Source organism: Mesocricetus auratus, unplaced genomic scaffold (genome assembly GCF_017639785.1).
Source record: "Mesocricetus auratus isolate SY011 unplaced genomic scaffold, BCM_Maur_2.0 Super-Scaffold_100011, whole genome shotgun sequence".
NCBI classification, from domain to species: Eukaryota; Metazoa; Chordata; class Mammalia; order Rodentia; family Cricetidae; genus Mesocricetus; species Mesocricetus auratus.
The window spans coordinates 44,077,697-44,094,691 of record NW_024429195.1 but is presented as its reverse complement, the minus strand read 5'-3'; the positions used below and the strand labels follow the sequence as shown (position 1 = coordinate 44,094,691).

Genomic DNA, 16,995 nt, shown 5'->3' with positions numbered 1-16,995 from the left:
TGGCACTTGGGAAGCAGGCAGGAGAATCAGGACTACACGGTTAACATCGTCTAAGAGTCTGAGGTAAGTGAAACTAATAGCATTTAAAAACAAACAAAAACAGAACAAAAAAAAAGCCTCTAATACCAGCACATAAGAGACTGAAGTAGGATTACCCTAAATTTGAAGCCAGCCTGAACTAGAGACAAAACACAAAGTTTTATCTATTTACATATTACCTATTTATTATCTATTTACATATTATCTATTGAGTTTAGCGCCCCCATTTTGCAGATCTGAACACAGGTAATACTTTATTTTTCTCCCCTTTAAGCTACCGCTCTCCCTAAATAGTGATTCCCTGGCCTAACCTGTCCTAGTCTGTAGGGGTTTTGAGGCAAGCAAATACTGTTTTACAAAACAATTTGAGTAGATCCGCAAGCTCCTCATCTGAACGCGTGGAGACAGTGAGTGCCTACAAAATAAACTCTTCCCTCCTTGCCTCACCCAGGGCTCCACGTCTCAAAGCAGGGGGCTCGCCCCTGAAGGCAAACTCGCAAAGGCAACTCCTCTGCTAAAGACCGTGCGTGTCCACTATTACAACAACGGCGAGGTGGCCCGGGCTTGCACAACGGAGCCGTCTTTCCCTCAATTTACGCCGCGGTGCTGTGGTGGCACACGGCTGTAATCTCAACGCTCGGGGCGCCGAGGCGGCGAAATCGCCGCGGGTTCGAGGCCAGCCTGGGCTAGAGTATGAACCCCACACACACTCTCAAACACGTCCACCAACACATCTTCCCGGAGACGTGTTCCCTCGGAGCCCGGTCTCCGTCGCCGCCTCCCGAGGCAGCCCGGCCGTTTCCCGGGGAGAGCGCCCAAGGCGCGTGCTCAGGCGGTTGGCGGCCAACGGTCTGGGAGCGCGGGAGGGCGAGCGGGCAAGCACAACGGAGGCCGGCGGGAGGAAGCGCGGGCAAGCCCGACTGAGGCCGGGGGTGGGGGGAAGGCGGCCAGGCTCGGGAAGAATCGCGAAGGAGCCGGGAGGCCCCGCCCTTTCCGTAGAGATCTCTAGAAAGCCGCGCAGGAGCCTGAAAACAAAGAGTGCGCAGGCGCGGCGGCCCGGCCCGGGTATTTTGCTGCGTCACCAGCCGCCGCCCGGCCTCGCCACCCCTCGCACGCACTCACGCACGCACGCACGCAGGCTCGCACGCTCGCTCGCTCTCTCTCGCTCTCTCTCCCTCCGTCCTCGCGCCCCTTTTCCTCCACTTTCCTCCTCTCCCGGGCTGAGGGAGCCGCTCTCCGCGCGGTGCATTGTGGGCATCGAGGTCGAGCCCGCCGCCGTCGCCGCCAGGGGAGCAAGAAGAGGCCGCGACCGGGCAGAAAACGCCGGAGTCGCCGCCCGAGAGGAGTCGACTGGCCCGCCGCCGCCCCAGTGAGGCCCGCCCACCCGTTCGCCTGGCCCCCTGCCCCGGTCACCATGTGAGTGCGACATCCCGCCGAGGGAAGGTCGTCCCGGAGCCAGGCCGCGCCGGCTGCCGGGAAACGGCCCCTCCGCCCTGCCCCCGCCGGCCGCCCTTCGCCAGGCTCCCCTCGCCCGCGGCAGCCCCGCCGGGCGGCGGGAGGTCCTGCATCCTTGTTCCGGTTACCGTTGGCGGGTGGAGGACATTTTCTTTCCTCCAGATGTCCGCCCCCACCTCCTGTCCGTCCCCCGGATCCCTCGTGCCAGAAATCCCACTCCTCCCCCACCCCGCACGGCCTGGCTCACTCGGAACTCTGGGAACTTAGGCCCCAAACTCGTGTGCGAGCCTCCCGCCATGCGGGCCCCTGGAGCCGTGGGAGTCCCTGGGGTCGTCAGGTCTCGCCCCTGGGTGATGCCCGGAAAAGGCCCTGGGCTGAGCGCGCTGGTGGGGGCCGTCGGGAAGCTTTGGTGCCGCCGACAGGGCACCACGCGGACCCCCCCGCCCGCAGCGGCGGGCACTGCTAGGCAACTAAAGGGGCCATGCCGTCACCACAACGAAACTTCCGTGCCCGTGCTCCTCTAACTCCAGCCGAATTCAGTCGCTTCCTCGGCAGCGAGTAGTAGTTAACTGCGAAGCAGGTAGATGTGCACGTGTCTGGTCGCAAGACACTTGGGGACTTTCTCTGTGTCCCTCCATAAACTTGGCGTGGCATTGCGCTATGTTCCTTCCGTGCCAGGATGAAATAGGAAAGGGTATGCAGTGGCCGCCTCACCGGCCTGGAGGCCTTAGATTTGTTTGGTGTGGGTAGATGGGTCCGGAAACAGGTTTTCTGAAAGATCTTAGTCTTTTGAGAAAGGGACCTTCGTGATTTTAACCCGCCAGGAATTTTTGGCCCTGTTTCTCCAAGCCTTCCCTTCTCGGGAAAACCTTTTCAGACATACGAATTGGGTTGCGCTATTTGGTGGTGTGGGTAGATGTGAGGGCTATGCTGAGCCCTAGAATTACATTTACTTATTTGTGTGTGAGCGGGTGCTCCGGGAGGTGAAAGGAAAACGTGTGAAGGCCTCTTCCATCGTGTGGGGATAGAACTCAGGTTGCAAGGTGAAGCGCAATTTTAAATTTTATTTTGGGGCCCATAACAGAGCCCCATGTTAGGGAAGGGCTCTGTCAACCGAGCTATATTCCCGTGCCACATTTGACTTTAAAGACAGATTGGTGTAAGACATGTTTTTGGTGTTTAGCAAATACATTGAACATCTTTAAGGAGAAAATTATTTACTAGGTAAAACATGATCGATTTAATAGATGAGCACAGGCAGCCGGGCGGTGGTGGCCCACGCCTTTAATCCCAGCACTCGGGAGGCAGAGGCAGGTGGATCCCTGTGAATTAGAAACCAAGCCTGGTCTACCGAGCGAGTTCCAGGACAGCCTCCAAAACAATACAGAGAAACCCTGTCTGGAAAAACCAAAAAAAAAAAAAAAAAAAAAAGATGAGCACAGGCAAACAAAGCACCTTTTCATCTAGAAGTACCAGTGGAAGGGTGCTGGCTTCTCTTGTAAAGGGTCCCGTTCTGTTACAGTACCCACATGGCCTCACAACCATCCATAACTAACTACACTTTTAGGGATGTGGTCCGCATACATGCAGGCAAACATTCATGCACATAAAGCCAAAAAAAACTTTGCAAGCGCTGTATTTTAAATTACTTGTTTGAAACATTTTCTGCAGGTAATAAATAGATGAAAATTGCAGGCAACATATTCTACCCATTCTCTAGTTGTAATGTCTGCTTCCTTCAAAAGTAATGCCTTTTTTTTTTCCCCCTGGAGACAGGATTTCTCTAGACCAGGCCAGCCTTGAACTCACAGAGATGCACCTGCCTTTGCCTCCCAAGTGCTGGGATTAAAGGCGTGCACCACCACCGCCCGGCCAAATTTTTCTTTTTAAAATTTCTTTCTTACTGGGCCTGGAGAGGTGGATCCGATTGAATGCTGTTCTGTTTGTTTGTTTGTTTTTCGAGACAAGGTTTCTCTGTATTGTTTTGGAGACTGTCCTGGAACTTGCTTTGTAGACCAGGCTGGCCTTGAACTCAGATACGCCTGCCTCTGCCTCCCGAGTGCTGGGATTAAAGGCGTGCACCACCAATGCCCAGCGAATGCTGTTCTTATAGAGGACCTAGGTTCAGATCCCATCACCCACGTGGTGGCTCACAATCATCTGTAACTCCAGTTTCAGGGGATCCAATGCCCTTTACTGACTACTACGGGCACCAGGCAATCATGTGGTGTATATATACAAGTCAAAATAGAGGTGGTTGTGAGCCACCCAACCAGGGTGTGTGGGTGTTTTGCCTGCACATAGATCTGTGTGTGACATGCTTGCGGTACTTCCAAAGGCCAGAATACAGTGTTGGATTGCCTGAACTATGGAGTTACAGATGGTTGGAAACACCATATAGTTGCTAAGGATAGAACCCTGGGTCCAGTTCCTTAAATCATTGAACCATCTTTCCAACCTCTATTAACTTGTGGGTTTGCAGTTTTTCCAGACAGGGTTTCTCTGTGTAGTCCTGACTGTCCTGGAACTCACTCTGTAGGCCATACTGGCCACAAACTCAGAGATCCACCTGTCTACCTTCCAAGTGCTGGGATTAAAGGCATGAACCACTTGCCTAGCCCTATAGACTTGTTTAAGGGTATTGGAGGTGTATCTTTTGAAGTCCTGGGTGACCTATGGTCCACAACATAGGGGGCTACTCCTGAATGCTTTGTGCCTCTACTTCCGGGTGCTGAAAACATACTTTTAGATCAAGGCCAGCCACACATACACACACGCCTATTTATTTATTTATCCATTCATTCATTCTAAAAAAAGGTTTCTCTGTGTAGTCCTGACTGTTCTGAGCTCACTGCAGACCAGACTGACCTCAGGGATCTGCCTTCCAAGTTCTGGGATTAAGTATGTGCTGCCTCACCTGGCTATATGCTTTTTTGTTTTTTTGTTTTTTTTGAGACAGGGTTTCTCTGTATTGTGTGGTTTTTTTTTTTTTGTTTTTTTTTTTTTTTTTTTTTTGAGGCTGTCCTGGAACTCACAACAGAGATCCGCCTGCCTCTGCCTCCAGAGTGCTGGGTGCTGGGATTAAAGGCGTGCACCAACAACTCCCAGCGCTTTTTTTTTAAAAGCTCACACCATTATGCCCATTTTGAAGCATTCAGATACCTGATGTTTTGATTTGTAACTGTGGTTTCAAGGGATCCAGCACTCTCTTTGGACCTCTCTGGGCCCTCTGGCCTCCAGTACCAGGCATACAAGCAATGTACATACCTCTAGCCAACACACACATAAGATAAATATGAACAATTCCTTAGATGAAAATGTCCAGTACATGCCATTTTGTTAATGTCAAGGCATTTATGTAAATAATGACTTAAAAATTTTAAAGTGAAAATTGGAAAGATCTCTGTCTGGCTGATGGCATTGTTTATTGATGTCTGCTGCAAATAAGCTTATTCTTTGAGAAAGTCTCATTGTGTAGCCCTAGCTGTCCTGGAACTGTAGACCAGGCTAGCATTGAACTCATGGAGATCAGCCTGCCTCTGCTTCCCTAATATTATATATTTACTTTGTAGAACACCCAAAATAAAATATTCAGCCTTCCAAACTTAAAAAGAGCATGTGGTATGTTCCTGTCTTGTAAGTTTGAAAAGAGTAACTGATGACCTTTGTTCAATGTTGATTTCCTAACCATTGTAACCTGGCAACTGATTTTTTTTCCTTTTTCTTGTTGAGTTAGACTTTAACTAGAAGGCATAGAAGCAAAGTGGCAAACATTGCTAGATTGTAGGTTATAGTTACTGCTTATCCTTGATCCATCAAGAAAACACTATAGAACAGATGGTGGGACTTTGGGGGAGTTTGGGTTTTTTTAGTTAGGTCTGAAGTCTGCACCAGACTAACATGGAACTTGTGATCCTCTTTTCATCACCCAAGTGTGAGATTACAAGCTTATGCCACCATGCCCAGCTCTGTAAAATCTCAAATACAGAATTGTCTTTATTATCTCTAACTCATATAAATCCCTCTACCTCTGCCTCCTGAGCACTGGGATTAAAGGTGTGCATTATCGCTGCAGCCAGCTAAGACTTCTTTAGGCAGGGGCTGACCTGGACCTGCTGCCTTCACCTCCCAAGTGTTGGGATCACAGGCATATTTCTTCACTAAAGCATTTCCATCACTCATGTAGAAAGCTACTTGTGTTGTGTGGACAGGACAGGGAGCTGTTAGGGTTTGTTAGCCACCTGCTTTCATGTTCAGTGAGAAATGCATCTCAAAAGGAATACATACGGTGTGGAAGTGGAGCACGTGTGAGACAGACGTCTGGCCACTGCACAGCCCCACACACATACGTATGTATACTACATACAAACACACAACCCATTTTTGTGTGATTATACGTGTGTGTGAAGGCCTGGTGTAGGTGCTGAGAACTGAACACAGGTCATTTTGTTTTGTTGTTGGTTTGTTTTGCTTTAAGGTCTTGAAGAGCAAATCTCTTTAGTGCTGGACATCTCTGCCCAGCGCCCTATTTTCCCCCCACTTATTCTAAGTAGAAATCCAGGTACTAATAGTAATTTATCACATTGTGTAGAGAGAGACTTGGTTTGTAAAGAGACTATTCTAGATACTACCATGAGAAGGCAGGTTTGGGGCCGGCTGCAAAGACCTTAAAATTAAACAAAAAGTGACTTTTTTTTTAAAGATTTATTTATTTATTACATATACAGTGTTCTGCCTGTATGCCAGAAGAGGACACCGGATTGAATTGTAGATGGTTGTGAGCCACCATGTGGTTGCTGGGAATTGAACTCAGGATCCCTGGAAGAGCAGTCCGTGCTCTTAACCTCTGAGCCATCTCTCCAGCCCCCAAAAAGTGACTTTTAATTATTTGATTTTTGTAAGAAATAGTTCTTTTATAGGGAGTCTCTTTCACTTGATAGCCACCTGTATCTTCCTCTGTGTCCTCATCTCCTCTTACAAGGGCCCCAGTCATATTGGAGGAGAGCCTGCTTTGACTCCATTAACTCTAAAGTAAAAGTCTCATTCTGAGGTACTGACTTTCAGAGTTAAACTCACCCTTAACAATGATTACTTAATGTGCAAGAAAAACTGAGCCTGGGCATGGTGGCACACACCTTTAACCCATCTGCCTCTACTTGGCTGCTGAGCCATCTTACCAGGGCAAGATAGACTTTGTTTTCTTTTAAATGATATGGTGTTTTGGGTTTTTTTTTTGGTTGGTTGGTTGGTTTTTCAGGACTGGATTTTGCTATGTGGCCCTGTAGACCACGCTGGCCTCTTGCCTGCTTCTGCCTCCTGTAAACAACACAATTTCTAAGATTGGATTGCTCCAAAGGGAAGAACACTCCATACAAAAATGAAGCCATCTTGTTTAGAATACTTGTAGTGCTTGGGTTCAAACTCAGGGGCTTGCTCATGCTATTTGGGGGACAATAATTGAGATAGGGTCCTATTCCAAAGCCTCGGTTTATGTGGACATCATTGCTTTTCCTCTGTCTGCTTTGCCTATGCTGGGATTATAGGCATAAACCAGGTGTCCTCTAATACCTGCCCAGCTGAGGACAGAAGATTTTGTGGACTTCTTTGGTCCTTATTCAGGTTCCTGAATTTTTCCCCATTATTGAAAAATTGTAGGCTGTGCTTAGTAGTGGGTAGTTTAATCCCAGCAAAGGCCAGCAAATCCCTGTGAGGACAGCCTCGGCTACCTAGTGAGACCCTGTCTCAAAGAAGGGGGAAAAAGCTGGAGAGATTGATCAGTATTGTTCTTGCAGAGGACTGGAGTTCAATTTCCAGCACCCACATCAAGCAGCTCACAACTGCTTCTAACTACAGCTCCAGGGGATGGCCCTAACCTCAGATACATGTTCATACACGTAAATAAATACAAAAAAATTTTTTTTGGAGGAAAAAATTTCTAAGACAGGGCTGGAGCAATGTCTCAGTGGTTCAGAGTTCCTCCTGTTCTAGGGAGGCTAAGTTGGGTTTTCTGTATCTGGTGGTTTACAACTGCTTATAGTGTAACTCCAGCCTTTCTGACCTTTATGGACACTTGCACACAGGTGCACATCAACAACACTAAGCCAGACTTTCTGGTTTGTCTGTAATCCAGCATTTAGGAGGCAGAGCCAGGAGGATCACTAGTTAGAGGCCAGTCTGTTCTACACAGTGACTTCTAAGTCAGCCAGAGCTATGTAAAGGGGCCCTGTCTCAAAATTGCTGCCTCCTGCAAATAGTTCGCTGACTTTACAGGCACTTTGGTGTGTGCCTGTGTATGTACACACACAAAGAGAAATAAATGTCCCCCCCCCCCAGGCAGGGTTTCTCTGTGGCTTTGGAGGCTGTCCTGGAACTAGCTCTTGTAGACCAGGCTGGCCTCGAACTCAGAGATCCGCCTGCTCCTGCCTCCCAAGTGCTGGGATTAAAGGCATGCGCCACCAACGCCCTGCCGAAATAAATTTTTTTTTCGAAATAAAGTTTTTAATTACTATAAAATAAACCAATGCGATTGATTGTTAATATTCATAATAAATTTACAAGGGATAAAGCCATTTGGAAGCTCTCAAACTGCAAGATGGTGGTGGCTGATACCTTTAATCCTAGCCCTCAGGAGGCAGAGGCAGGTGGATCTCCCAAGTTCAAGGAAGGACAGCTGGGCTACAGAAATTGTCTTTTTTTAAAAATGTGATACATTGCTGTAATGTGAAGTTACAAGTATTCAATTCCTGCCTGAATTCTTTTTTTTTTCTTTTTGTAGGCAGCCTGCTTCTGCAAAGTGGTACGATCGAAGGGACTATGTATTCATTGAATTTTGTGTTGAAGACAGTAAAGATGTTAATGTAAATTTTGAGAAATCCAAACTCACTTTCAGGTAATTTGCATCTTGTCCTAGGATGACCATTGCTGTGATGAAACATGACCAGAAGCAACTTGGGGAGGAAAGGATTTATTGGCCTTATTCATCATCAGAGGAGAAGGTCAGGGTAGAAACATGGAGGGGGCTGCTTACTTGCTGGCTTCAGTACCACCAGTAAAGGAATGGCCCCACCCACAATGGACTATACCTCCCCCATCAGTCACTAATTGAGAAGGTACCTTGCAATTGCAGTCTTGCTTACAGCCCAGTCTTATGGAAGCAGTTTCTTATTTGAGGCTCCCTTCTCTCAGATGAGTCCAGCTTATGTCAGATTGACAAAAAACTAAATAGCACTCCTCGGTGTTACCCAGAGCTTATTTCAGGCAATTGAGTAACTTAAAAAGCTTGTTTTCTTTTGCTGATCTGTTGTTTAAAGAAGCTTATTTGAATTTTTTCTCTCTTTTTTAGTTGTCTTGGAGGAAGTGATAATTTTAAGCATTTAAATGAAATTGATCTTTTTCATTGTATTGATCCAAATGTAAGTAGTGTTAATGCTTTATTCTGGTTTAAGTTATGAGGAAATATTGTCTACTTGACTTTGTAGAGACTGTTACATATGTTGCAACCTCCCTACATGTTTTTGTTGTTACTGGACAGATGACAGTACCTTTGAAGCATTTTCCTAAATAATCTGAAATTTTAGTAGCTAAGTGCCTGGGGAAAGAACCACGAGGTGACTTGTGCCTGTAAGGTGAGTTTTCAGGAAGTTGAAGCAGGACAGCTTTGCCTACATAGAAGAACCATTTTGGAAAAATAAGCAGAAGGAGAGAAACAAAGTTTACTCTTAAGAAGATCACACAAAAGCTAGTAACACTCGGGTAGGCTGATTAAGTGGGGTCTTGAGTTCAAGACCAGCCAAGCTGCCCAGTAATGGCCAAATTGTATAAGTTCAGCTTTGTGGCAGAGTACTTCCCACTTACATTTCAAGGTCCTGCGTTTGGTTTCTGACAATCCTCTCCACCCCCTGAAAAAAAACTAAAGGGGGTAAAAAGAAATCAGTGGAAAGGAAAAGTAGAATGGGACAGGCTATTCTTTGCTGTGACAATAGAGATGAAATAGTGATGATGCTCTTGTTTTAGGATTCCAAGCATAAAAGAACGGACAGATCAATTTTATGTTGTTTGCGGAAAGGAGAATCGGGCCAGTCGTGGCCTAGGTTAACAAAGGAGAGGGCAAAGGTGGGTTCTCATTTTCTGTGCTTGAGAAGTGAAATGAACTTTTATAATATGATTCTGTTGTTTTTGGAGTCAGGGTTTCTCTATGTAGTCTTTAATAGTATAAAAGCTGGTGTTCTGCACTTGGCTTTCTCTACAAATGTCATGAAGTCAGTTCCCAGTTGATAACAATTTTTAACATTCAAGAGACACACAGGCTTTCACATCAGGAGTTGATAGCACGTTTGCTGCTAAGACTGAAAACGGGACAAGCTTGCATGAATATCTTAGTTGCTATTGCTGTGGTGAAGACCATTTGTCTTGCTCTTCCACATCCATAGTCCCATTGCTGAAGGAAGTCAGGCAGAAACCCAGAGGCCAGAGCTGATGCAGGGATCATGGAAGGGCGCTGCTTATGGGATTGTTCCCCATGGCTTGCTGAGTAGCTTTCTTGTGGAGCCTAGAACTCCAGCCCAGGGATTACCCTACCCACAGTGGGCTGGGCCCTCCCCCTCTCAATCCTAATTAGAATGTTCTACAGGCCTGCCTCTAGCCAGATCTTACAGGGGCATTTTCTCAATTGGTTTCCTTCTCTTGGGCCTCTAACCTGTGTTGAGATGACACAACATAGCCAGCACACTAGGCTATATAGTTGGAGCCTGTCCTCTGTGTGTGTGTGTGTGTGTGTGTGTGTGTGTGTGTGGTTTTTCGAGACAGGGTTTCTCTGCGGCTTTGGAGGCTGTCCTGGAACTAGCTTTTGTAGACTAGGCTGGCCTTGAACTCACAGAGATCCGCCTGCCTCTGCCTCCTGAGTGCTGGGATTAAAGGCGTGCACCACCAAAGCCCAGTGAGCCTGTCCTGTTTTAAGGATTTGTTTGGTACTTTGTGTCTACAAGGTCCTAAGTTTAATCCCCATATAGAATTTGACCCAGGCATGGTGGTTCATGCAGAGGCAGGAGAATAATGAGCTCAGAACTGTCATAGGCTGCAGAAGTTAAAACTTTAAAACAGCAAAAGGGAAAGACTTCATGAGTTATCATAGTGGAGCAAAGTTTGTTGTCACTTAAATTCAAAGAATTGGGGATGGGTTGCCAGGATGACTTAATAATAGGCAAAGGTGATTGCTGCCTAACCTGAAGACTGAGGAGATAACTGACTCTGAGTTGTTTGTTGTTACCCTGATGCTCCTCCGCACATACAAATGAATGTCTTAACAGTGCCATGTGTGTGTTGCTTGCCCCAGTGTAAGAGGCATCTGGGAAGCCACATAGTGAGGTACTGTCTGGCTTGGAAGCACTGGCAGAGTGCCTGATATAATATGCACACAGCTATAGGATGGTGAGCTTGTTACTACTTTTGGTTTCACTTGGGTTTCTTTCTTTTGTGCTAATTTATGTCCTCTTAGTGGTTGTAAGTTCGACAAACGTAACATGGGGTAATGCTTTGATCTGTATGTAGCTCAATTGGCTGAGTGTGGACTTCAACAACTGGAAAGACTGGGAGGATGATTCGGATGAAGATATGTCCAATTTTGACCGTTTCTCTGAGGTGAGTACTCTTAGTGGCATCCTCTACCCTATAGTTGTTTAATGTGTTTTTCTTTTTAATGTGTATGGATGTTTCTTGCCTGCTTATGTGTCTGCACCATCAGGGAACCTGGTGCCCATGGATATCCAAAAACAGTGTCAGAGTGTGGGTAAATGGAGTTAACCAGAGAACTATGAGCCATTATGTGATTACCAGAAGTCAGACCGCGGTCTTTTGCAAGAGCAACAAGTGCTCTCAACAAGCTCCTCAAAGTCACATTTTAAAGTGGCTCAATGGTTAAGAACACTGGCTGCTCTTTGTGAGGACTTGGGTTCAATTCCACATGGTGACTTACTGCTTATAACTCCCATTTTAGAATCTGATGGCCCTCTGCTTACAAATGGTACACAAACATGCAGACAAGACACCCATATACACAATATAAAAAATACAATAAAATCTCTCACTCCATAAAAGTAGTTGTTCCAGCCCAATATGGAACCATTCTGCAGCTTGACTTGAGCAGTTATACTTTCCTTTGGAGCCATGTATACAGATGGCTCCAGAGGGAAGTGCCCACCCTCCCTTTTTTTTTTTTAGGTTTTGAGACAGGGTTTCTCTGTATTGTTGTTGTTGTTTTTTTTTTTTTTTTTTTTTTTTTGGAGGCTGTCCTGGAAACCGCTCTGTAGATCAGGCTGGTCTCACTCACAGAGATCTGAGTGCTGGGATTAAAGGCGTGTGCCACCAACATCCAACTCAGATACACCTTTAAACACTAGCTAGCATCAGGATCCAGAGTGATGGTGTAGTGGTTGAGAATTGTTGTTTCTCTCGCTGAAGACATGGTTTGGTTCCCAGCAACCTTGTGGTAGCACAATTGCCCATAACTTCAATTATGTGTATGAATGTTTGCTTGCATATATCTGCCTGAGGATTTGTGAGACATCGTGTCGGTGCTGGGAATGACCTGGGTCTCTGAGAGCACAGCCAGTGTCCTTAACCACACTGAGCCAACTCTCCACTGACGTGGGCAAAGATTTCTGTTCATTTGCAAAATCAAGAAGAGGAGCCAGGTATAGCCGGTGCTTTCCTTTAATCCTGGCACTCGGGAGGCAGGGACAAGAGGATATCTGTAAGTTCAAGGCTAGCCTGGTCTATATACTGAGTTCCAGGGCTACATAAGGTGACCCTGTCTAAAAAAAATGAGATAGGTAAACAGGACAACTTTTTGTTTTTACGAGACAGGGTTTCTCTGTATTATTTTGGAGGCTATTGGTCCAGCCTGGCCTCGAACTCACAGAGATCCGCCTGCCTCTGCCTCCTGAGTTCTGGGATTAAAGACGTGCGCCACCAACGCCCGGCTGGCCTTGAACTTCTAAAGTCATCTGTCACCACATCCTGCTTTTGGACCTTCCCTTGTTCTCACAGAAGTAGTAGGCTCCCTGGTTGTGTGTAATGAGACTGCCTTTTCCAGAGAAGAGCGTACTTAAGTTTCTTCTGAGTTCCTTGATGGGAGCCTATGATGGACTGAAGGCTTGTATATGGAGTGTGCAGCTTATTAAGGTTGAATTTACCATTTTAAGAACTGGTTTTTATGCTTCAAACAGATGATGGATCACATGGGTGGTGATGAGGATGTAGATTTACCTGAAGTAGATGGAGCAGATGATGTAAGTATGAGCCCTCTTTACTTTTAACTATAGTAAAAGGCATTTCATTTATTTTAAGAAATCATTATACAAAAGGTAAGAGTTAAAAGATTGTCCTTGGGTAGTGGTGGCGTATGCCTTTAGTCCCAGCATGGAAAGGCAGAGGCAGGTGGATCTCTGTGAGTTCAAAGCCAGCCTGATCTACAAACTGAGTTCTAAGATGGCCAGAGCTACACAGAAACCCCCCCTCCCCATTGACACACACACCCAAAAAAGTTTTACCAAGGATATAAATAGGATTTAAAACTAGGTCAGAGTCTGTAGTAATAAAGGGATGTAAATGCATTAAGAGGGAGGCATATTCAACTAGACATTATGTTAATATTTTGACTCAAAGAGAATTCTTAACTTTGGTATGTAGAATTAGAATTCATTGTTGTTTTTGTATTGAGGAGTCCTTTTTCATTTAATCAAATGGCAAGAGGGGGAAGCTGCAGGTGAGCTCAGGAATTACACAGCACTTTTACAGAAAGATGGGCTTTCTGTTGTGCAGCCATGCACCTGAGAATAAACTAAATTAATCAATTGCCATTAAGTTCCTAGGTTTTATGTAACTGCATTTGCTACAATAGTAAAAAAAAATGCAATGCTTAGAATTCTTTTTACTTAATTTTAAATAGCTTGCTTCACATGTCAATCCCAGTTCCCTCTCCCTCCTCTCCTGCTTAAGATTCTTAGTAAATATTCTTTCTGTAAAGAGGAATGTGTTTATGATTAGCTTAGTAACTTTTTAAATTTTCTTCTACAGGATTCACAAGACAGCGATGACGAAAGTACGTGAGGGGTTTTGAAGGGTTTGGGGGGCTGGAGGTTGGTATTTTTCCTGTCTATAGTGCAGTAGTTGTCTCACACTAAGGCCAAATTTCAGAGCAGATACCATTTTTCTTTTTAAGCGACTGTCAGACCCCGTCCCATGTAAGTGGAGTTATAGCCAATTGTGAACCACCATGTAGGTGCTGGGAATTGAACCTGGGTTCTCTAGGAGAGTAGCAATTTCTCCATCCCAAATACATACACTTCAAATTTGGCATGGAGTAGGGTTAGCATATTAAAGAAAGCAAGGCATGGTGGTGCACACCTTTAATCCCAGCACTAGGGACGAGGAGGCCAGAGACGAGTTTGAGGCTAGCCTGCTCTACAGAGTGAGTTCTAGGACAGCTGGGGCTGCATACAAACTCTGTCTTAAAAAACAAAAAGTGGGTAGAGGGAGGCATTCTCAAGAACGGAAATGGGGCTTCTAGAAGTCTTGTCATAGTTCTTAGAAGGTGTCCTTTGCTCTGTCCAGAAGTGCACACACGTGCTTCTTCCTAAGTAGCTGTCAGCTGCTTCTCTACTGAGACTATGGCTGTTGGGTTCTGTTGTAGTTACCTTGTAGACCTGCTGATCATTCTTAAAATCCTTTCAGAAATGCCGGATCTGGAGTAAGGAATGTTGTTGTCGCCGGGATTTTGAGAAAAAGAAAAAGCTTCTGCAAGATTTCATAATTGAGAAAATTCCTGAGTTGATAGCTCTAAAGGCAGATGCTGTGTTTGCCTCCTTTAACCCATTTTTCAACCTTTTTTTTTTTTTTTTTTTTAAGGCTTCACTAAGGGTTGATAATGTACCATTGTATGGGGCAATTTAAGTCAGCTAAGGCAATATCCTTATGCATGAACATTTCCCAGGATTCCATGAAGCAGTTGAAATCCTAGGCAACTGATAGAGCAGCTCTGATGAGTACACATATTTCACCTAAGTCTTCTTTCTTCATAACAGTTACTTACATGTTAGGAAGCTCTCAGCTTAGGGAAAGAGAACTAGTTTTAGATCCTAGACCATGGACTTGAAGGGGCTGAAACAAATTGGCTGATATCTTAAACAGATACCCTGCCATTCTTCCAGTGTACCTTTCAGAGTTATTCCACTAAAGTTTATTTTTCAAAAGATGTACTTCACATTATTGTATGTGATCATTTGTCAGTGTTCAGGTGTATTTTAGCTAAAACTAGTGAATGCCCTAATTTAGATGGTTTTTGAAGCCTAAACATTTGGTATTGTTTGGCCCCTGAGCTCTTACATCTCTTAGCATGGAGGACGAAGAAAGCTGTACATTGTTGCTTGAGAGTCTGTACATTTTAGACCAGATTTGTATTTGCACTGTCAGTATGGCAAATGAGTGGAAAATGTTAATACACTATTGGATTTTTTTTATTTCCTGTTTTGATTTCAGCTTATGCCCTGGCTGGAAAACCTCAATTTATGTTCATGACAGTGGGGATTTTTTTAAATGTCTACATTCTTTCTAATAAACTGTTGGAAGATTTCTTGGCTCTCCTTCTAAGTGTCTGGTTTGCTGTAATTTCATGTGTTTACCACTTACTGGAATGAAGTCATTATTTTTTGAGGGAAAACTTGGGACTGCTCCTGTTTGCTCTACTGTCACAGGAAACACTTTTAAGTGGGTCTGAAATGGAAGACTGTAGTGCACTTTGCAGCACCTGGAAAAGTGTGACTTGACTGAAATAAAACTAGGTGTGTTGCCGGGCGTTGGTGGCTCACGCCTTTAATCCCAGCACTCCAGAGGCAGGCGGATCTCTGTGAGTTCGAGACCAGCCTGGTCTACAAAGTGAGTTCCAGGACAGCCTCTAAAACCACAGAGAAACCCTGTCTCGAAAAACCAAAAAAAAAAAAAAAAAAAAAAACTAGGTGTGTTGTCCTGTATGCCTTTCAGCTCCTGCATTTTAGCGGTGTTCCCTCCACAGTGTGTGTGTCCAGCAGGGAATGCTGTACGCTAAAGCATTCCGTTGCTATTCATGGTGTCTCAGGCCATGTTGGATGAAGTGCTAAGGATAGAGATTATTCCACGATGATTTCTGTGTGTACATAGCTCAGAGAACAACAGCTATGGCTTTGGGGAGATGGCTCAGGTGGTTATGACACAGCACATTAGTGTAGGTCAGAGAGCTACCTGGTAGAGTTGGTTCTTCCACCATGTGGGTCCTGGAGCTCAAACTCAGGTTGGCAGACTTGGTTGCAGCATCTTTACCTCTGAACTGTGTCCAGTCCAGTGAGAAGCTAGCATGTAAAATTGTCCCTTAAGTGTCTCCTTCTATATATCCATGTATCCTTATAATAAAACCTCTTCTAGAGGCTGACATGGATTCAAGGTATGTGGCACTGTGCCCACCCTTAAGTTATTTTAAAAACAAGCTTGTCTCTTTCCTTTTGAAAAAAATGTATTATATGTGTGTGTGCCCTGTAAAGACTGGTTTGGTGGTGCACACCTTTGATCCCAGTGCTATGGGTGGCAGAGGCAGGTGTTATCTCTGAGTTCAAGGACAGCCAGGGCTACACAGAGAAACCCTGTCTTGGAAAAAAAAAAAAGTTCTGTGTGTATGCTGGTCTTCTTAGATGCAAGACTTGAAGCCCCTTGGACTGGAGTTCTAGGCAACTAGCTACACGTGGGTCCTCAGAACTGTGTTCTCTTCACTAACCATATCTAGCACCTAAATGTGGGGGGTACTGTTGGAGGCCGGAAGGTATCTGGCCCCTTGGGAACATGAGTGATTGTGTACCTTACATGGGTGCTGGTATTTGTACTCCGGCCCTCATTGAATAGCAAGCACATTTAACTGTTGAGTTAGGGTCACTAAGTGAAAAAGGCACACCACCACATTTGGCTCTAGGATTTTAACCTTTTTTCTACATATTTGGACATACGCCTTCAAGCATAAGACAGGCAAGGGTAGTTCTTGAGCTTCAAGCCAGCAGCCTGATAGCTCATACCTGTGGTCCCACCTACCACTTAGGTACAGTCAGGGGGATGAGTTCATGTGTGGCTGTGTAAGGTTAGAACCAACCTGTGGTAAAAGTACATAGTACAACCTTGACTTTCAAGGGGTGCTGCCTTCAGCTCCGCCACTCAAGGCAGGAGTCAGACAAATCTATGAGTTCAAGGACCTCTAAACCTACATAGAGAAAACCTGTCTCGAAAAACAAAGCAGTAGAGGGAATAGCCACAGATAGAAACTTGGGAAACTTGATAATTCTTTGTCCTTGTCCTTATCATAAATTATGCTAGTCTTTGTAAACTATACAACCTTATTTTGTTGCAATTTGGCATGTGGAACAGATAAATGTGTCTAAAACTCCAAGGACTGGTCTCACAGCTTATAAACGCTTGAAACAACTCAGTAAT

General features: G+C 45.2%; 1 protein-coding gene across 1 annotated transcript; it reads left to right on the top strand.

Annotated features, from left to right (window-relative positions):
• The first annotated feature begins 1,051 nt into the window (after positions 1–1,051).
• On the top strand, positions 1,052–15,120 carry Ptges3 (prostaglandin E synthase 3). Its single transcript, XM_005079732.4, has 8 exons — positions 1,052–1,455; positions 8,270–8,383; positions 8,837–8,906; positions 9,508–9,606; positions 11,041–11,130; positions 12,717–12,779; positions 13,567–13,591; positions 14,224–15,120. Coding segments are annotated over exons 1-8 (483 nt in total). The 5' UTR covers positions 1,052–1,453; the 3' UTR covers positions 14,244–15,120.
• Positions 15,121–16,995: the final 1,875 nt, after the last annotated feature.